Raw genomic sequence first — 20,597 nt, 5'->3', positions numbered from 1 at the left:
GAAGTGCATCCTGTCATGAAGCAGAAACACATCCACCTCAGAACCTGCTGAGCTCCAGTTAACACAGAGCAGCAGCAACATAAAGGTCTGCCTTTCACTGTTTTTGTCTTTTAGCTAAGGAGACACAATTGGCTTCAAAAAGCTACACACAAAAGCTGACTGTGTTAAATGTCATTAGAAATCACAGAGTTTAACACTGCAGTCATCTCAGCTTCCTTTCCAGCACCATCCCTCTAATTAGAACATTAAAAGGGTTATGCAAGACTGCTGAACATTGAGCTACAAAGACAAGCTGAGTTATGCAAGTCTGTACACCCCGATTTTCGTACACTATGGGTTATGCTCACACATAAACCCACTCACACACACACACATGCATGTTATACATACACACCCGCGCAGGGCACTAGGTGGGAGCTTTCCTGGGCTCCTGTCTGATGGTGTGCTGATGCAGCCGGCTTGGGCCTCTGGCAAATCCCCCTTCTCCCGAAGCATGGAAGAGGCCGCAGTGGAAATAATGCCCACCCCGTCGCGCACCCGCGTCTCCAGTGGGTACTCCCAGTCGTCATAAGATACGGAGATCATTCCCAGGGGATACATCTAAAAAGAAAACAGTGGCAAACATGGATTCAGTTTTACTTCAATTTGTTACTTTTTTATGTATCCCTCTGCGATGTCAAAGTTTCCCTGCTACACTAAAATAATTCATAGCTGAAAGTTCCACAAGTATAAATCTTTCTTACTCTGAGCATCTCCATCAGTTCATCTCTTTAAATCTTTAGTCCTATCCCCCTCCTTCTTTGTTCATCCCTGTTTGGTGTTGACTCTGTACTCAGATCAATTTTAAACAATCATCTCCAGGCCAGGGTCCAACAGTGATGTGACACTTCATGTGCTGTCACTGGTTCAAAACTATGGAATTTATTACCTTTTGAATTGTGGATTGTCAATTACCTCATTTTGTTTAAATAAAAGCTAAAGCCCATTTGTTTAGAACGAGAGAGAACTTAAACTAAACTTTGTTTAGAACTGTGACAGTTACACTTTAATATTTCATGAAAATATTTTTCTATTCTATTCTATTCTTTATTTTTATTAATGCGCAAATGGAAAGCACTTTGGTTCAGTAGTCACTGTTGTAAATGCTATCCAAACAGTATTTCACTGATTGATTGATTGATTGGTTGATTGATTGGTTGATTGATTGATTGATTGATTGATTGATTGATTGATTGATTGATTGATTGATTGATTGATTGATTGATTAAACAAACACATGAATATATTCCAACATCTACCATGGGAAGAACGATTACATGCATCTGTAATACCATATGTTAAGAAATGTCCTGCTTTTAAAACTGTTGTATTTGTGAGTAACTTAACCTCCAAACAGAAGTGTGAATAGAACCTTTTATAGCTTTCCCATTCCCCACCTTTATTTTTTCTGACAAACTAAATCCGTCATGTCATTTAGATAAGAAAATGTTTTTAAGTTGCTGGTTGCTGAAATACTCTTTTTACCTATTAGCATAAATGCTTACCTAAAATTCACCACATTTTACCAGTTTCTGACATGGTGACATTCTTGGGAAGGTTATGATTCTCTTAAAGTCTTTTTCTTTATCATGCTTGAATAAGTTAGGTTTCTGGAAAGTGAAAGTTACCTGGTCAGTAGGTGATCACTCAGAATTATCATCTCAATTTTACATATGTTTTTCAGGGTTGCAGCCTATTTTTTACCTCAAAATTCCATTCTTCTAAATTCACAGGTTCCTCAGTGGTTCATTTTCTTTTAAACATTTCTACAGTTTAAATTTGGACACAGACATGAATGGATGGATGGATGGATGGATGGATGGATGGATGGATGGATGGATGGATGGATGGATGGATGGATGGATGGATGGATGGATGGATGGATGGATGGATGGATGGATGGATGGATGGATGGATGGATGGATGGATGGATGGATGGATGGATGGATTGGACTGGATAAAAAAGTTTGGAAATCCATAGAGGTAATGCTCTTTTTTTCCATATTTATTCTGAACGGAAAAATAAAAAGTACATTTCAGGTGCTGGTCTCTCGGGTAGACTACATTTAACTGAACTGGTAAAAATAATGAATTATAGATTAAGGCACTCAATGCAGGACTTTAAACTATCGATAGATTTATCTATCGATAGATAGATCTTAAATAGATCTATTTATCTATTTATCTATCGATAGATAGATAGACCTATCCATCTTTCCATATTATTGGAACAGAATAATTAATTTAGATTATATGTAGATAATATTTCAATAGACATACTTAACATTCTGCTTTAGGGCTAACTAAATAATTTAGACACAAAGAAAGAGCTCAATGAATGGGAAAAATAATAATTATTGACTCCAGCAATGAAAAAAATAATCATCTATGTTCATGTAAAGTATCACTTAATAGTGTAGGCAGGGTAAACTAAAGAGAAGAAATATGGAGAAGGTAGAGGACGGCATAAACAGCTTGATATCAAAATAAATCTTGTCCTGTCAAAGCGCCCGAAAGTGGCCACCTGTTTGCAACATTGTGGGCTCCACTACCTCAGGGGTAAAGTCTGGATTTCCAGTGGTGAGACTTGACACAATCCAGATGTAACCAGCTCCTATTAGACCCAACGACCGAGCTTCCTCCAGGATATATCTGTTAGGGAGAGCAGACAGATTCACAGCTGAAATGTGACAAAGAAATACAAACACCGCGGCAGGAAGCGAAAGACACCAACACTCACACTGCCTCATCCTTGGAGCAGTACAGCAGTATAACAGGGCTCTGTATCCTCTTGAGGGCAATGTGTGATTTTGAGTTGGGGTCACCATCTACAGCATCTAGTGTCACAACACTCTGCAGGTCCCAGCGCACAAAGCTGTAACAATCAAGTAATACAGGTGCTTAATCTGGTTAGCAACCATGAGGAAATATAAACGATATCACTCAGCACATTCCTGAACAGTGTGTTGGTATTTCTGATCCAATTAACTCTTCAACTTGTGTTAAACAGTTAGTGCTCTGGGTTTCTTTGAAAACAATAAATAAATATGATACAGAGATAAATGAAAATGATCACAAAACTACTTTCAAACCGTTTCCTACTTTTCTATTTAAGCTAGCACATGAACCATATGTTATGTAAACCAAACTAAATACATAAAGTTAATAAAGGGATAGAAAAGAACATGAAGTCTTTCAATGTTTTTCAAAATCTCAATGTCACATAGATTAATTAAACATTCATTTAAAAAGTATGTCATTTAATTTTTGATGATTGTAATTTATAACCAATATAATCAAAATTAGATTAATCAGAAAATAAAAATATTGCATAGAAATTGAAACATATTTACAGCTTGGATTCTGAGCCCCTCTACTGTGCCTCCAAAATGTAGGACATGAAATTAAAGATAAAGGCACATTTTAGTTTCAGCTATGGACCATTGAATTCAGTCTTTTTGGTCTTAGGGTCCTGGCCCTGTGCCTCTGCGTTCTAAACACAAGACATTCAGCAGTTCTAGTTCATGACCTGGATGTGTGGAGGCTCATCTTCTGATTTTCTCCCAGACTGTTACCCCAAGGTTTTCTTTACAATCATGTCAAGGCTGTATTTATTTGGTCAAATTTCAACCATACTTTTCCCTTTGACTTAAAACTTGGGTATGTAACTTTTATTTAAAAAATCTATAGATATATGTTTTACATATTTGCTGAAACTGTCACTATATCGTGACAATACGTTATGAAAAAAAAATTGAGCTCTTCTGCCTTCTCTAAGAGCTAACTATAATCAGAGCCATGAGAAGGTTTTAGCTCTGTCAATCACAATCTTGTGTGGTGCTGCTCATTCTCCTGTCCCTCTTACTCTCTACTATGCTGCAGTTTCTTCTTGGTTACAGAGCCAGTTGTTCGCTTATCCACTGATGACGGTGGCTTTTTCTGTAAGTAAATTGTTCTTCCACCATTACTACACTGAGCAATGACTATATGAGGCTGGTTGATAGAACTAAGACCCTTCTCCTGGCTTTGATTGGTTGTTTTTGGTTGATTGTTGGTCTATTTGATGTATTTCAGCAATAGTAGATAAGGGAGGAGGAGGAGAACATTAATCTTTTTACAACATAGAAGCAGTTTTAACAAGAAGAGGCAGTTTACATTTACAAAAATGTAAATGTTTTTTACATTTTTGCAAAAAAATGTAAACAAATTTTTTTAAAAGTTATATACAACAGCTTTATCTTTCAAATAAATGAAGATGCAACACTTTGAAAGCAGCCAACTTCTTTAATAAGGACTTCTTGTGGCTTACCTTCCTTGTGGCGGGTGTCAGTGACTCTTTCTTTTATATTTTCAGTTCAAAAAATAAAATAAATCCATTTTTGATGATATTTTAACTTAGGAGAATAAGTTATTTTGTAATATTCTGTGTAGGGTTGGTTTTTACGACATCTTCTATGATGAAATATGAAGAAAACCCCAATCAAAAGCTTGTCAAAAACCTCATTTATATTTCTTTCTGGGTGAAAACAAATATGTGGAACAGCACTTATGAGCATGCCTACAACACAGAATTTTCAGAGTATGTGAGAGGGCTTCAGGGTGTATTTGTACCTGTGATCCACAGTCACTTTCAGAGTGCTAATGAAGTCCTGATAGCCGGGGAACTTGGATGTTACTATAGAAAAAACATGCCAGTCATACTCCTCCATGATTGCAAGCATGAGAAGAGCCTCCTGCTGCAAGGCTGCGCCAAACTGGAAGAAAGTGGACTTCTCGTCCTGAAAAGACACAGTGGAGAAGTCAAAAATCAGATTTTCTTTGCAATCAGGCATACTATGAGAAGAGCTAAGGAGGGAAAAATGGGAAAGAAGGGTAAAGATACAGAAAGAGTGAGAGATTCAGGCAACAAATGAGAGAGTAACTGTTGGCAACAAGAAGGACCTCAATGGTGGGTGATAACGGCGTCATAACTCACAGGCTTAATACACTTCAGCACTCAGCAGACTTAACAAACAGCCACAGATTATCTTGAAGTAATTGATCCCAAGACTAATGTCATGCCAACTGACACTTAATGCGGTGCTATACCGCTAACTCAAAATAGGAAAAAAACTTCTGAAATTATCATGACTGTAGCATAAAATTTTGAAAAATATGGATTCAGTTAATATCTCCCTTGTAAAATTCCAGAACATTCTCTTTTGAACAGTTTAAAATTTCACAGCATTAATTCACAATATCCTCTTCGATTAAATCATTTAGTCTCAGCAATGAGAGAAAAGTGAAGACAAGTGTGAAAGAAAGAGGCATCAGTGAGGGCCACCAAAACCAAAGCACCTATTAAAATGGATAAAACCTGAAGTGAGTGTGAAATAAGTTGCTAATGATTGCAGGATGTGTGTTAAGTGTCATCTGAGCCTCCCCAAGACACAATAAAAAGCACCAAAGTCTGACAAAGATGAAGACTAGTGAGGAGAGAGGGAGAAGCAGAGCGAGCGGAGGGGGAGAATGGGAAGGAAAATGACAGTTCCAACCATTAGACTAAGGCTAACATATGTGCTGCAGGGAGAAAAGGAGCCTTTGAAGAAAAAAAATAAACAAACTTAAAATACAGTGTGCTTTATACATTTTTTATGTTTTTCTTTTTCATCAAACCCATCTTAAAATTAGGGAAAGACTATATATATATATATATATATATATATATATATATATATATATATATATATATATATATATATATATATATATATATATATATATATATATATATATATATATATATATATATATATATATATATATATATATATATATATATATATATATATATATATATATATATATATATATATATATATATATAGTTAGGTTTTTAGATAAATACAAATATAAATTTTCAAGATTAGGAGACTATAAGGGTTGATAAACCTTTGTTTGCCCCTGGGATCTGTGTTTCTTTCATCTTTGAAGCAATGAGTTTGTCACTTTGGAGACGGATGGCCAGGGTGACACTAAGCCTGGTAGGAAGAATGGGTCGTTTGCATACAACCCAGAGTCTTGGGAACTGAAATTTACGACCCCAGAGGGGGACGGGAACTGAACCAGAGAATCCTGGGAACAGAGCAAGATGCTGGCAGTTACAATTGCCCTGACAGGAGGACAAGGGGACCACAGGTGCCAACCAGAGGGAAAGAGTTGACACCTAGCAGGAGAGTGGATCAAAGGCTAGATGTCCCAAGAAACTCTAGTTTTATGGTCCAGAGAGACAACAAACAACTGTGACCTTGGGAGATGCAAAGTCAAATATCTAACTATGTTTACTCACAAACTTGTTAATAGCTACATTAAGCATGTGGTGGACAGACAACTAATTAAATATCAGTAGTGGTTAATAATTTAAGTTGTATGTTGTATAATCACTCAATCCTGGGAAAAACGTAATTTAAAATCAGTAAATTCATATATTTATTCCTGTGATGACTGCAGGTAAAATTCTTACTGCATCTGTATCTCAACATTGTTTCTCACACATTTTAGTTTAAAATACAATCCTGAGAATCAGTGGGCAAAGAGTACATGAAGAATTTCTAATGAAGAAGATTAAAGTCTTTGAGAGAAAAAAAATCTTGCTAGTGAAAATGTTAACTGATGAAGGACAAAAAAGAGAAGATGACACAGACCAGTGTCTTCTCTTCTAATCAAAAATGTCTACCAAGAAGCTCAAATTTATGAATATTTCAGAAATTCAAGACACACACACAAAAATGTACAGTGGATCCCCACCTATTTGCAGTTGATGACTTTAATATTTTTATGTAAAATGTGACTCCGAGTCAAGTTATGTGCAAAAAATCCACCTATTCATGGATTTTTTTTCATTGAACAAATCTAATGATTTCAGAAGAAAATGCAGCTTGGAAAGCTGAAATACCTGGTCATAATTCTATATAACACAAAATTGGCTGGCATTTGTAAAATATCCAATCCAAGAGCCATATTTATTTTCCTTGCTGCTGATTGGCTATACGCCCAATACAGAAAAAATAAAACTGTATATATCAGTCTGCAGTCATCATAAGACTGTTTCTACTGTGTGTCCATAGCCCCCACAAACACCTGGAGTCCAACGTATTTCCACCTTCCAAACGACATACCTAGAGATTTACTGATGAGTCTGTGCATTAATTATACAAATACAGTAAACCTATGCACATTTTTGCAATCCTCAGGTTGCAAACACAGCATGTACACAAACACAAAGGGCCCTAAAATATAGCTTCTCTCATGAGCCAGCAAATCTTTGAATAATTCATCAGTTAAACCACAACAGTATCTCACTTGTTCTCTTTCTACCTCACTCCCCATACACATAGTTTTTCATGTCAAATTTCACTTTTGGTTTGCAGCAATCAGGTTATAAAAATATTAAAGTATGGTGAAAGATGTACAAGGTAATCTACTTACACAAGTTTGAGCGCCGGCGCAACAAAGAGGTACAAGAGAATACGAAGTAGAGCATTTATGTGGTGAGAGCAGATGAGGCAGGACTATCAGCTGATACAGTGAAATGACTGATGGATGGGACAAGGAGTAAATGACTTCCTGAAGAGGGACAAAGAGAAGCTTGCATGCAAATGATTAGACCAGCATGGGATATGGAGGATGATGATGGTGATGAGGTCAGCAATGTGCTATATTAATATTTAATGGAGTCGGTCAGATAGGATGGAGTAGCTACATTAAATGGTTCTGACACCGTATGGCCCCAAGTTGATGCTGAGTACCATTCCTCTTAGGATTGCACAAAGTAAAGACAAACTTGGATAGCAAGTTCTGCATCAACAAAACAGTGTCCACAGCTTAATCCAGGGTCACTTTTCAGTGTAAGTCTGCAGTGTACCATTAATTTTACCAACTGACATGCTAACTATAGTATCTTGTTGCACACATTTGTTTTAGGCAGCATTACATTCAAAAAGCCTAAACAAAATATGAAGACCCCTGTTACAGCCAAAAATTAAGTGATCCAAAACAAAATTGTTCATACAGTGTATGAACAATGTGACATACAGTAACTATTGTAAAGAAATTGAAGTTAACAAAACTTTCTTTATGGTCTTTTAGTAGAACTTTTAGTTCACAAAGTGTCATTTGTGAACTAAAAGTTCACAAATGCCCATTTATACTCTTGCTGAAGTATGCACAGACATGGGGACTTTTCACAAAAAAGTTGACACAGCTGAGAATCATTCAACTTAGTTTTTCTCCTGAATAGTATCCAATCTTTAAGCAGATTTGGGAAAAAGGACTATACTTAAGTCATGTCTCATCCAAGCAAAACCAATATTAATTGGCTGAAATATAATCATAAAATAATAAAATCCATCTTGAACTCTGGGATGGAGCTGTCTCATTAACAATGAAGGGGGAGAAAGGTGAAAATCTCTACTGGGCTTTTTAAAATGAACATTTAAGAAATAATCCAGACTCTCCTTTTGAAATATTAAAAAGACATAGAGTCTAATGGATAATATGCTCATGTGAAGTTTTTAAGGGTTTTTGTAGACTATTCCATTACAGTAACCATTAAAAAAGCAGTGATGTTTTTTTTTTTTTACCATGTTCTGGGTGGTACAGTGAGGCCATCGCCTGATTGGAGTGTAGCCCTTGGTAAATTATGCTTATTCTTCAAATGTCAACATGGCTATTTTTATAGAAGCTGCTGCTGGATGCAAAACAGAAACTGAAAGACAAACTGAATAAGGACTAATTTCACTTTCTTTTCATGGCATTAGAAAAAATAAAAAAATAATATTATCCACGTTAACTTTTAAGTGTTATCTGCTTCTCTTGTCAGTGTAACTAAGTCTGATTAAGAATAGCAGGTTAGTGTTTTAAGGAATGAAATGGGAGCAGGTAAAATCATGGATCAGTAAAACATCCAAACTGCACTTTAACAGAAACATTGATAACAGGGCACCTTTCATACAGCGACCTTATTTTCCGTGAATCCTGAGCAGCTCTTTTGCAGAGCCAAGCACTAAAAAACAGCTCAAAATCCCTCAGCTAGCAAAGAATTAGTTCATGAGATCCTCTGGTAAACAAACATCTAGGGGAGATTGGAGAGCTTTTCCTCCAATCTCCTCATATATTCAGCATGAGGAGATTGCGGTCACTTGACCAATCTCACTTCCACTCAGGTTTTTTTTTTTTTTTTTTTTCAGTTTTTTTGGCTGTTGTTGCCAAACATAAAGCATTAAAAGTAAAACACCATGACCTGTTTTAACTTCACACTTTCACTTTATGTTAGTTGGAGCTCATTTAAAATGAGGGCAAATACTGGTTTTATGAGCACATGTTAACATCAAACATGCACTCTATAAAAGCATTGAACACAGCAGAGTTTGCAGACTTCTAAGGTGGAGATGGAACATAGACCATTTGCCAAGCACTTCCTGAATGCAAAGGATGTACCCTCAGTAGCTAAGGACCGGCAGTCTCTTAAGCACTGAAAGCTCTTCAGTTTTACAACACACAGACCAGACCAACAAAATGCTTTACAAGATTGACAGAAAACGCTGCATGGTGCTTGCAGACATTATTTCCCAACTCTAACAGATTACTTTAGTATTCAACATGGGGTGAAGTCCCAGTGCTTAGGCTTCCTGTAGTATTTAACAGTCTCAGACTCCCTATGCAAACACGTAATAGCATTTAAGACAGCACAGGACCGAGAACTAACACAGCTCGGCTCAAACAAGTGAAACATTAGAGCTCACCACCAACTCAGACAAGCATGTAATGGACAACAGAACATTACATGCAGCCGCTGACTCACAAAACTCACAGCATTTCTGAGAAACCCCAGAATGTAAAATATGATTTAAAAATGCATCACATCCCACGGCAGTTAAAACATATTTTCCACCTCTGATCAAACATTTAGTATTCCAACAGAAAGGTTTAAATTACTTTACATTATTTTACTGCCAAAGTTGTGGTTCCAAAGAGCTTAAAGTCAAAAAAGAGACTCAAAGTCATTATGATTATATTCCTATTCATTAACCTTCTTACCCTCATTTAAGGTTTCTGAAGAATCTTAAGTTACCTTGTACAAATCTTGAAAATAAACTCAAATAAAACCAATATATGGTATAAGCCTCATATACCATAAACCATATATGACCCTAACAAATTATATAGATATGAGAAAAATATATGTCTGCATATCATCATCATCATCATCATCATCATCATCATCATCATCATCATCATCATCATCATCATCATCATCATCATCATCATCATCATCATCATCATCATCATCATCATCATCATCTCCTGTCTCCCCATATATATATATATATATATACACTGTATATATAAGAAAAAAAATTCCCTTCTCACCCGCGGGTGGTTCTTATCCTCTGAGCTCGGGTCCTCTACCAGAGGCCTGGAGGCTTGAGGGTCCTGCGCAGTATCTTGGCTGTGCCTAGGACTCAACATTTCTGGACTGAGATGTCTGATGTTCCTGGGATCTGTTGTAGCCACTGCTCAAGTTTGGGGGTGACTGCCCCGAGGGCCCCGATAACCACAGGCACCATTGTGGTCTTCACCTTCCAGGCCCTCTCCGGTTCCTCCCTGAGGCCCTGGTATTTCTCCAGTTTCTCGTGCTCCTTTTTCCTGATGTTGCAGTCGCTTGGTATTGCTACATCTACCACAACGGCGTTCCTCTGTTGTTTATCCCCTACAACAAAATCCAGTTGGTTCACCCTGACCATTTTGTCTGTCTGGATCTGGAAGTCCCACAGGATCTTAGCTTGGCTTGGACATTCTCCATCACTTTTGGGGTGTGTTTCCCCTTTGATCTCGGGACTTCCAGTCACAGATATATATACATATATATATATATAGTATGTATGTATGTATGCATATATATATATATATATATTATATAATATATATATATATATATATATATAATATATATATATATATATGTATGTATGTATGTATGCATATATATATATATATATATATATATTATATATATATATATATATATATATATATATATATATAATATATATATATATATATATATATATATATATATATATATATATCTGTGACTGGAAGTCCCGAGATCAAAGTGGGAAACACCCCCAAAAGTGATGGAGAATGTCCAAGCCAAGCTAACATCCTGTGGGACTTCCAGATCCAGACAGACAAAATGGTCAGGGTGAACCAACTGGATTTTGTGACATAATCTCCCATGTCACCCCCACCCCTATAAAAAGAAAAAGCATATTATTAAAGGAAAATCTGAAAATCTGGTGTCTTTCTCAAGGTATTTAAAAACTATAACCCCAAACTCTATATGTATATTTGTTTGTCAAACTGTACAATTTTCAGAGTGGCTCATGTTTAACACTTAGTCAAAGTTTTGTTTTAACATTTTCCAAGGTGTTACTGATATTTGTTGATAAATGGCAAAGAGAGGAGATCTTGGTTATTAGTCACCCTGTAAATATTGTGCGTGTTAACAGGAATGATCCATCAGCTGTACTCCATAAATCAATTGGAACTTGGTGGTGATGACTATGCCACGTATACTGCTGCATCAGCCTACAAAGACTCTACTAGAGGTTTGAAAAAGAAATGATATAATTATTCAGCAGACGAAGAGGACATTATTTTCCAGCAGAACCTTGACAGAGCAGATTGTCGAGGGGGGCAGAAGTTTGCCTCCTTTGGTTAAATCTCCCCACGAGTTGTAGCCAATGTGTCTGTGTATGGTTGGCCCTGCCTGTCCAAGTGTCAGAATGCTGCTCAGGGAAGAAGCTAGTCACAACACCTGTTTAGGAGAGATTACAGGAGGATCCGCCAGAGTACTTAAAGGCCTTTGCGTTATTAAACCTGAAGTGACTGTCCAGGCTGTGACAGCCAAATGCACACGGGGATATGAGCAGCCAAAGAAGAATGGATAGCACGTCCAAAATAAGATGTACGTACGCGTGTATGTGGAGGTGTGCGCGTGCATGCTACCTGAGCTATTTGAGCAACAATAACTATTTGACATATGGAGATTCAAAGAGAAAGAGATGTTAATGTTATTTCATTCCTCAACATGGGAAATAAATGACAAAGCCAGACTTACTCTTCCGTCACTTTTTCTCTCTCCCCACCAGTGAATGTATTTAAAACAGCTCAAGAAGTGAGCAGGACCCTGCATTCTCCTCCCTCAGGCAGTCTTCATTGGCAAATCAAAGAATTGTCAGCTTGATATTTATAGATGAACTTCCTGTGGGTGAAAAAAGAGAAACCACTCGTTCTTTCAAATCCTCTCCCCACACACTGTTGGTGACTCTGTTGGACTTCAGAAACCTTAGGCCTGTTGTAAAAATGGCAGTATGCTGTCAGTCAGCCCCTCCTGGCTGGCTACCTTCAGTTTTGGTGGGCTGTGGAGAACAGGCCAAGAGCTGCAGGTACACTTTGGCAACAGGACATTCTACCAGGCTTAGGGTCAGGACATTTGTGCGGTGTCACTGGATTTAAACTGATCTGAATGGTGGAAAAACAACAGGAAGTTGGAAGATGAAGGTGATCCTTTGTACCATTGTTCTCCCTGACTATAAAGAAGATACAAGAGTGGCTTACCTTATTTTTGATTAAAATTCACTTCCTGCGAAAGTGTTCATACCCTGTGCAAATTTTTTACATTTTGTCACACAATGTTTAACTACTAACCAATAACTTCAATTCTTGTGGGTTTTGAGGCAGGTGTAAGTGTCATGATTTATTTTTTTCTTTACAAGAAAACAACTGAAAACACTGGCAGACAAGTCAAATGCTTCCAGGCTGTGACTCTGCTTTGGAGGCCTAGAGTCAATAAATGATTGTCCAGTCTTCTTTCCAAAAAGCTCAAGGTCAGTCAATTTTATGACTTTGATACAGATTCTCCATTGGGTCTATAGTTGGACTTTAAAAACCTTTAAAAGACATAAATGTGCTGCCATTTAAACCTTTTCATTGTTTAAATGTTTATGTTCCCGGTCATTGTCCTACTGGGAGGATAACCTCTGGCATGGCCGCAAATCTTTTGCAGCCTTTAACAAGTTTTGCTCTGAGTTTAGCTTCAGCTATTAACTCTGATCAACTTCTCTGCAGCAAAAACACAGCCATATGTGGTGGGATGGCACACGATTGATTGGTGGGTGGGGCAGATGCCTTTATCACTGAGCAGGCCGCTGCAAAGTGTGTGTGTCCCTCCCTGGGTAGCTGTGCTTCCACTCCTGGGTAAGGTACCTGCCATTTACACTTTAATTGACTTTACCTAAATCCTCAGTTAATGAGTTTTCTGTTTTAGGTACAAGATTATTTTGGTGTTGCAGCGCTTTGGACGCTCTGCTGTCTTGTTTTGCTGTCGTTTGATTGTTTGGGCAGCTCTGAACGAAACCTGTTGCTGCTTGGACAGGCTTAGCAGGCAGGGCATGACTCCACTGGCCCTGCTGAAAGGCCTTTGAGATTGGACAATGATGATTTGTTCCACCGTTTGAAGTGTTTGTGTTTTTGTTTAGTTTGTTTTATTATTGAAATTGCTAATGTGTTTGCTTTCTTTTGTTTTGCTTTACTTATTTGTTTTCTTTTGCATAATTACTAAAATGTTTGCTTTCTTTTATTTTGATTTTCTAAATTGTTTTCTTTTGCATTGCATGTTTTGTTTAAATTTTTTTGGAATAACTTAAATTGTCCCTATTTTATATATTTCCTTTCAGGGACCAAGTAGTAGGTCTGAAGCCATGTTTTTAAAAAGAGAAGTGTTTTAAGGAAATTGTTTAATAAAAATATTGTACACTAGTCAGTGTTCTGGTGCATCTTGTTTGAAAATCACTGTCCCCTGCTGGTCACACATAAATGAAGAATGCTACACAGGGCATTTGCATGATGCCAAAACGTTCAATTTTGGTCTAAAATAATAAAGCATCTTCCTGCAGATTTTTGCTGTGTTCCCTCTGTGGTCTGTGTGACAGCTCTCCCTGCTGTCACACAAAGACAGTAAGGGTAATGGTTTCTTGTTCTTCCTTACTATTACTTTAAATATTGGTTTGAATAGTTTAGATTTTTATCTTTAAATTTGTTTTTATTAATCTGATCAATTTGACTATTTGCAGTGCACCCATTTAACTTTATTTGTCAGTTCTTTGTATTTTTGTTAAATACACCAAATTTCTTTTGTTTGAGTTACCAGTTTCCTCTGGAGCTGCAGATGGAATTAGAAAGATGATCTCCAGCTGATGCCCAAATATAGCTGTCAACTTCCCCAGTGGGTCATTCCATCTGCTTGTCAGGGGAGGGGGAAATTTGGTCTTTTTGTTTAGTTTCATCATTTCTTTAATGTTTGCTTTTTTGCAAGTTAGTTCAGTTCTAATATTTATTTAATTTAAAGATTTAGTCATGTGTTTCCCAGTATTTGTTTTTGTGTGTTTAATTATCCCCTATGTGTTTAGTAGTGGTCTGATCAGCCACTATTTCAGTTCCCTTCATGTCTCATTGGTCAGGTCAGTTTTTGTTTGAATTCTTTGTGTTACTACCTGAGTTGTAGTTTGTTATGTTGACCTCAAATTTGGGACCAATTTATCATTTCGAAATTATTTTTGGATTTTTTGTAATAAATTAACATTTTTTAACATTTATTCAATGTCTCTTTTGGCAGGTTTGTGTAAAACCCTCAGTCTGTGACAAACTTTAAATGAGACGTCCTCTAACCTTCTAATAACTTATAAACTCAAACAGATATTGTTTTGATAGCTTAATGCTGCTGAAAAGGTCTTCACAAATTTTTTCATGACCTGTCAACTCTATTCCTGGGTCTTGAGGTTGTTTATTCATTAATGTTGTTGAGGCCTTCACGCAACAGCTGTGTCCATGTAGAAATGAGGTGACATCGTGGAGTACAAGCGATGAATCATTTTCCTTCCAATGCACAAAGGAATTGTTTTGGTCTAAATAAAATTCCAAGGAACAACAATAACATTTGCAACTTTAAGATGTCAAATTGTTAAAAGGTACAAAACCACTTTATTAAGGAACTGTACTAGCATATAAATTTTTGAGTTAACAGCTAAAACATGTTTGCAAAACCCACAAATAAAACATAAGGTACAATAAGATGCATCCAAAGGGCAGATGTAAGGAGGGTTCTGGGAGGAGCTCTTTAAAGTAAAGAAGGGGTTTAGGGATTTTTGTAGGTATTGTTTGGGGGGAAGAAGGTAGCAAAACCCACTACTAATTCAGCAGAGGAGAGGAAAATGGTTGCTGAAATACTCCCACAACAATACCGTGCACACCCTTTAGCTTCACTTAACACAAATACATTGATAAAAGAAAAATACATCTTGTTACTCCATTTTTAAAAAAACAAAACAAAAACAAGCTAAAACATGCAAAGCTATTCTCATCTTGAATGTGTCGACTGTTATTCCCAGGTGAGTCCACTTCCTCTCCCCTCATACCACCACTGGTCAGTCTCTGCTCCCATCTCCCTTCTTTTTCCTTTTTTCAATTGACTGGCTATTTTTTATCACCTTTGTTCACATGACAGTCACAAACCACTGTAACCATGACAAATCAATGGTCAGTCTACAGATGGGAGCACATTCCTTTCTTCCCCACACATCTTCCAGGTCCATTTCTTTGGGTATGATCAAAGACACACTGGTCAGGGACTTTCTTCTGCTTCCCACTCTAACATTACACTTCACTGGTGATGGACAGGTGATTGGAGAGAAGGTATGCAAAGATCAAAAAAGTAAATGTATTTCTTTGCTAATTAAAAGTAGACAGCACTCCCCTAGGAAAGGAGAGCAGCATTAAATGCCGGGACACTGTGTGTTAGTTGTGATGATAACCACAATTACATAAACTATTCTTCCACAAACACTCCTACACATCTGCATGCAAATTACTTTTGGCAATGTATGTATTTATAATTTTTTTTATGTGCATCTTTAGTAGTTTTGGACATGTTTGTGTGTGTGGGTGTGTGTGTGTGTGTGTGTGTGTGTGTGTGTGTGTGTGTGTGTGTGTGTGTGTGTGTACTTATGGATGTATGCAGTAAGCTGTTAAGTGTCCACAGAGGGAGTTAGAGTAGCTCCATGGCAGATGCTTTAAGCCAGTGGCTATTAGACAGCAGAGCACAGATAATAGGCTGTGGCTGCCATTACCTACTATGCCCTATTAGCCAGTACCCGACCTAGAGATAAACACACAGGCGCACAAACGAGGCGAATCTGCACTCGCGAGCATGCATTTTTAGGTCCATTTCTGTGGGTATGAAGAAATGCGCCTAGCCGGGCGGCACGTTCGCATGGAACGATAAATTAGAGAAGCGGGAATAGAGGACTAATTTACCAGGCCTCCTTTTAGTGAGGCAGGTCTTTTTACATATTTGGAAGAGGAAACAGAGATGTGGAAAAGGCAATACTGAGGAGAGTATGGGGAAACAAGGAAGGGCTATGTTGAGAGGAGTACTTTAGAGTCCATGTTAAGAAGATGAGCTTTGAGTACACAAGGAGGTGAGGAGGAGGAAGATTGGAAGAACAAATCGAAAGACAAAGGGAAGAGGCTAAGCAAGAAGAAGTCTCCATGTTCAGAAGCTCACAAGCTTCAAGTCGGACAGGAATCAACATTTTCTCATGAAATCCAAACTATGTAGAGTTTCTGTAACTTTGAAATATGATGCTAATTGTTAAGTTCTTACACTGTAAAAGATCTGTAATTTATTATAATCTTTAATAACATTCATTATTAGATCAGAGATTTCGTTCATGAAATTCAAAACAAGAATTTAAGTTATTCCAAAGTAAAATAATGTGTTACTTTAAATATTATGTGAGTAACTTTAATGGTAAAATGTGTGCTCTTTAGGTGAGGGCAGTTTTTTTAAATATTGTGAAATAATCACTTGGATTAAATTGCAGCATTCAGTTAAAACTCATGATTTAAGCTAAATGAACTTAAAAAAACAATTTTACACAACTTGTCTCTTGTTAAATCAATGTCATGAACTTTAAGTTTTGAATTAAAACCAATACGATTTTGTTGTTGACTTAAAATTTCAAGGCAGCAGGTGGACTTTCATTTTCAAATTAAACCACCTCCGAACCTTCTAATTTATCATATTTATTAATATTTTCTAACATTTAATTCAATGTGAAAAAAAAACTACTTTGGGTTGCTTTACATTATTGTAAAAACTGATAAAGCATAATGTTAACTCTCTTAATGCTATACATTGCATTCATAGTATAATTTTATGAATTACAACACATTGATGGGTGAGTGAAGGAGAAAGTTTTATTTACGAAAGTGACCAATCACAAAAGCCACTAGGCTTTCATGCCGTTTCAACAGTTGAAAACGTCATTGATAAAATGCCTGAAAAAGGTTTACGAGTGAGTAGTTTTGTCTAAGTTTATGGAGCGGTTGCTATGCGCTGCTTCTCCCTTCCATGTTTAGACATATAACCAGTCTCACACATATTTCTCCTGTTTACACAGCATAACTATGGCGCTTAGAAAATTATGGTGTGGAAAATACCAACATAGAAACTGGCCATTATTGTTACAAACTCAAAGCTTTTTAGAGTACAATTCAGTGTAAGTGTCTGAAGCAGGTGTAGCATTGACTCAATATTTTCCATCATTGACAGGTTTTTTAAAAGGTGAAAGAAAAATGTGAAGGTCATCTGTCATTTTAACTGGTTAACACGTCTGACATGCAGATGCACAGACATTTTCAACTTTGTAAGTAAAGGGAATTAAATAACATTACTATCAGTTGCTTTTCTGTATTTTTAAAATAAAAGCAACTGATAAGACAGAAGTATTAACCCTAGCTTAATGGCATCAGAATAAGCTGACATCTCTTTGTCCGCATGCATGTGTTGAGTGTGAATATGACACATCAAACGCCAGTTCTCTGCATCCATCTGTCAGTTCATCCACTCCTCTTTCCATCCATCTTTCCTTCACCAGTCGGTTGATGCTGAAGCTGAGCATGCAGCCAAAGAGACTGCTCATGCTTAGGGAAGAGTGCAAATCCTCTTAGGTATATAGTGCAGGTGGAAGATCAGTGAAGTGAGTCCGTACTGGGGGATTAGTGATGACAACAATGGTGATTATGTTGATAAGGCACAGTTCTCTTCTACATCCCTCCTTTTCTCTAGCTTTCCTCTACATTCCTCCCTTTCTGCTCAACTCACAGAAGTTTGAGCCACTGGGAGATCATTAGCAGAGGATGAAACCCCAGATCTTACTGTCCACATACACACACACGTGCACACGCACACGGATGCATAACAAACAAAACATGCAGGCAAAGCACACAAAAGACTCACGTGTATGGAGTCCTCACACAAAAATAAGAAATTGGGGCTTATGGAGAGCACTTAAAATTCAAAATACACAGTGAAGAAGTGTCATAGGAGTGTTCTGTTATAGTGTGTGTGCATAAATCTCTGCGTTTGCAGTTGTGGGGTGGAACCCCCAACACAGTCTGCTGAGACTGAGAATGGAAAAGGGATTGATTGAGCACTATTTCATTTTTCAGATCACAAAAAACTATCTGAATGCAGAAAAAAAAGACCTTTACTTCAACAGACTTGACAGACGTGCGCGTGTGCGTGCATGTAAACTGAGAAGCCGCCCACACATCAAAGGCTCATTCAGCGACTCAGAGCAAACCTTCCCTCTCCAACGTCCTCTCAGGCACACAAATAAAAAAAAGTTGGATTCAGACCCGCATAACTTATATTCTTCTTATCCTCTCAAAACAAATTCCTCAACTCACACCCTGTGCATGCGTGCAGTGCTGCAGTCAGACAAGCAGTCACATGCACACAACCATAGCCAGTCTTTCCATCAGGGGTATGTTGAATAATTCAGTCTTCAGGAAGTACACAAGACTGTTAGACGTGTATGCAGCAGTGGCCTGAGGGCCGGCCTCTGCTCTAAAAGCATGATGTCACTGCCAACCTCCTTCTTGTGTCTGTCTGCTACCTTTCAGTTCATGTTTTTCCACCTCAAAACCTTATCTAGACTTTACACATAAGGTGCCATGTGATCCTAACAGTGCGATATTATTGACTAATATGTATAGAAGTACATATATATATATATATATATATATATATATATATATATATATATATATATATATATATTATATATATATATATATATATATATATATATATATATATATATATATATATATATATATATGCTTTCTGTTGGAATATACACTGTATTTTCCCTTGAAATATATATATATATCTATATATATATATATATATATATATATATATATATATATATATATATATATATATATATATATATATATATATATATATATATATATATGTATGTGTGTGAAATCTTTTGCTACATTTCTTCTGAAAGAACAAAGCCAGAAAGAGCCAAATACCACAAAAATAATTCTGGTATGATTCAGACATTATATATGTAGTAGGATATATGTGACATGAGCAAAAGAGTGAAGTCACACATATATCAATCATTTTTGGACAAGATCTTTAAATGTGCATTTGTAAGTGCAATTGGGCGAATGTGGCTGTTGGATGAAATGCTCTGAGTGGTTGCTATGACAAAAAAAGGACTATATAAATCCATTCCCTTTGACATTCAGGTCCACAAATCCTCAACCTGAGTGAAAAGAATAAGCCTCTTTTAAAAAGTATTAGTCCTTGGAAAGTTAATTTGAGCAATGTATGTCTGTTCAAAATGAAGAAAAATGATCTTCAATGTAAACGTTTTTACAAATTGATTATAGTTTATAACTATAAAGTGAATGTTATGATACTGTATTTAGGCAAGAATCAAATAAGAAAGCATGTAAATGAATTCAAATCTCTGTACATGTTTAGATTGTTTTGGGTGACCTAACTGTATGTTTCTGAATTAGACCAGGACTTTCTTGTTTTGTTAGGTGCTTTGAGATGGCATTTGCTATAATTTGGGGCTGTGTAAATAAGCTGTAATGAATAGAAATTAATTGAATCAAATGTTAATTACACCAATAAAATCAGTCTAAGAATCTAGATTTTTCTCTTTGTACAGCTCGTTTGTTCCCTCATCTCCTTCTCCTTCCTCCCTCTCTCCCTTTTGTTTCCTCAGGTTTGCCAGCTGTTCCGCTAATACAATGAAGCATCTTGCAGATGTAGGTCACTCTCTCAATTAAGGAAATTAGCAGCAGCCGGGTAAATTCAGACTGAACTGCTCTCATTAAAGCAACAGGAGCTAAAGGTCTGCATCACATGGCACTTAACACTCCACTTGGCACCTGTGTCTGTGCTTTTGCTGAGTGCCAGTCTGCTAGTATTCACCTCCACATGCACAAAGAGTTGGTTTGTTTACACAAGAACTGTGCCAAACTGCTTAAACTATAACACTGTTTGAGCTGGAGTCGCTTTTCTTTAAAGGCAGTATCACGGATAATTTAAACAGGATGAAAAATAGATCATCACAGTC

The 20,597-nt window shown here is 36.9% G+C and overlaps 1 protein-coding gene across 3 annotated transcripts in view; it reads right to left on the bottom strand.

The window, feature by feature from the left end:
- The window catches only part of grin2ab (glutamate receptor, ionotropic, N-methyl D-aspartate 2A, b), a 136,196-nt gene that overhangs the window by 39,438 nt on the left and 76,161 nt on the right, over positions 1 to 20,597 (bottom strand). For all 3 annotated transcript variants that reach the window (XM_055056482.1, XM_055056483.1, XM_055056484.1), the window contains 4 exons: positions 4,651 to 4,817; positions 2,780 to 2,914; positions 2,592 to 2,691; positions 395 to 600 (listed from right to left, as the gene is read on the bottom strand). In XM_055056482.1, the coding sequence (XP_054912457.1) occupies positions 395 to 600; positions 2,592 to 2,691; positions 2,780 to 2,914; positions 4,651 to 4,817 (608 nt within the window). The remainder of the gene's footprint in view (positions 1 to 394; positions 601 to 2,591; positions 2,692 to 2,779; positions 2,915 to 4,650; positions 4,818 to 20,597) is intronic.

Source organism: Poeciliopsis prolifica, unplaced genomic scaffold (assembly GCF_027474105.1).
Source record: "Poeciliopsis prolifica strain line A6 unplaced genomic scaffold, Auburn_PproV2 SCAFFOLD045, whole genome shotgun sequence".
Lineage (NCBI taxonomy): Eukaryota > Metazoa > Chordata > Actinopteri > Cyprinodontiformes > Poeciliidae > Poeciliopsis > Poeciliopsis prolifica.
Note: the sequence above shows the minus strand (reverse complement) of the source record. Positions and strands in the feature narration are given on the sequence as shown.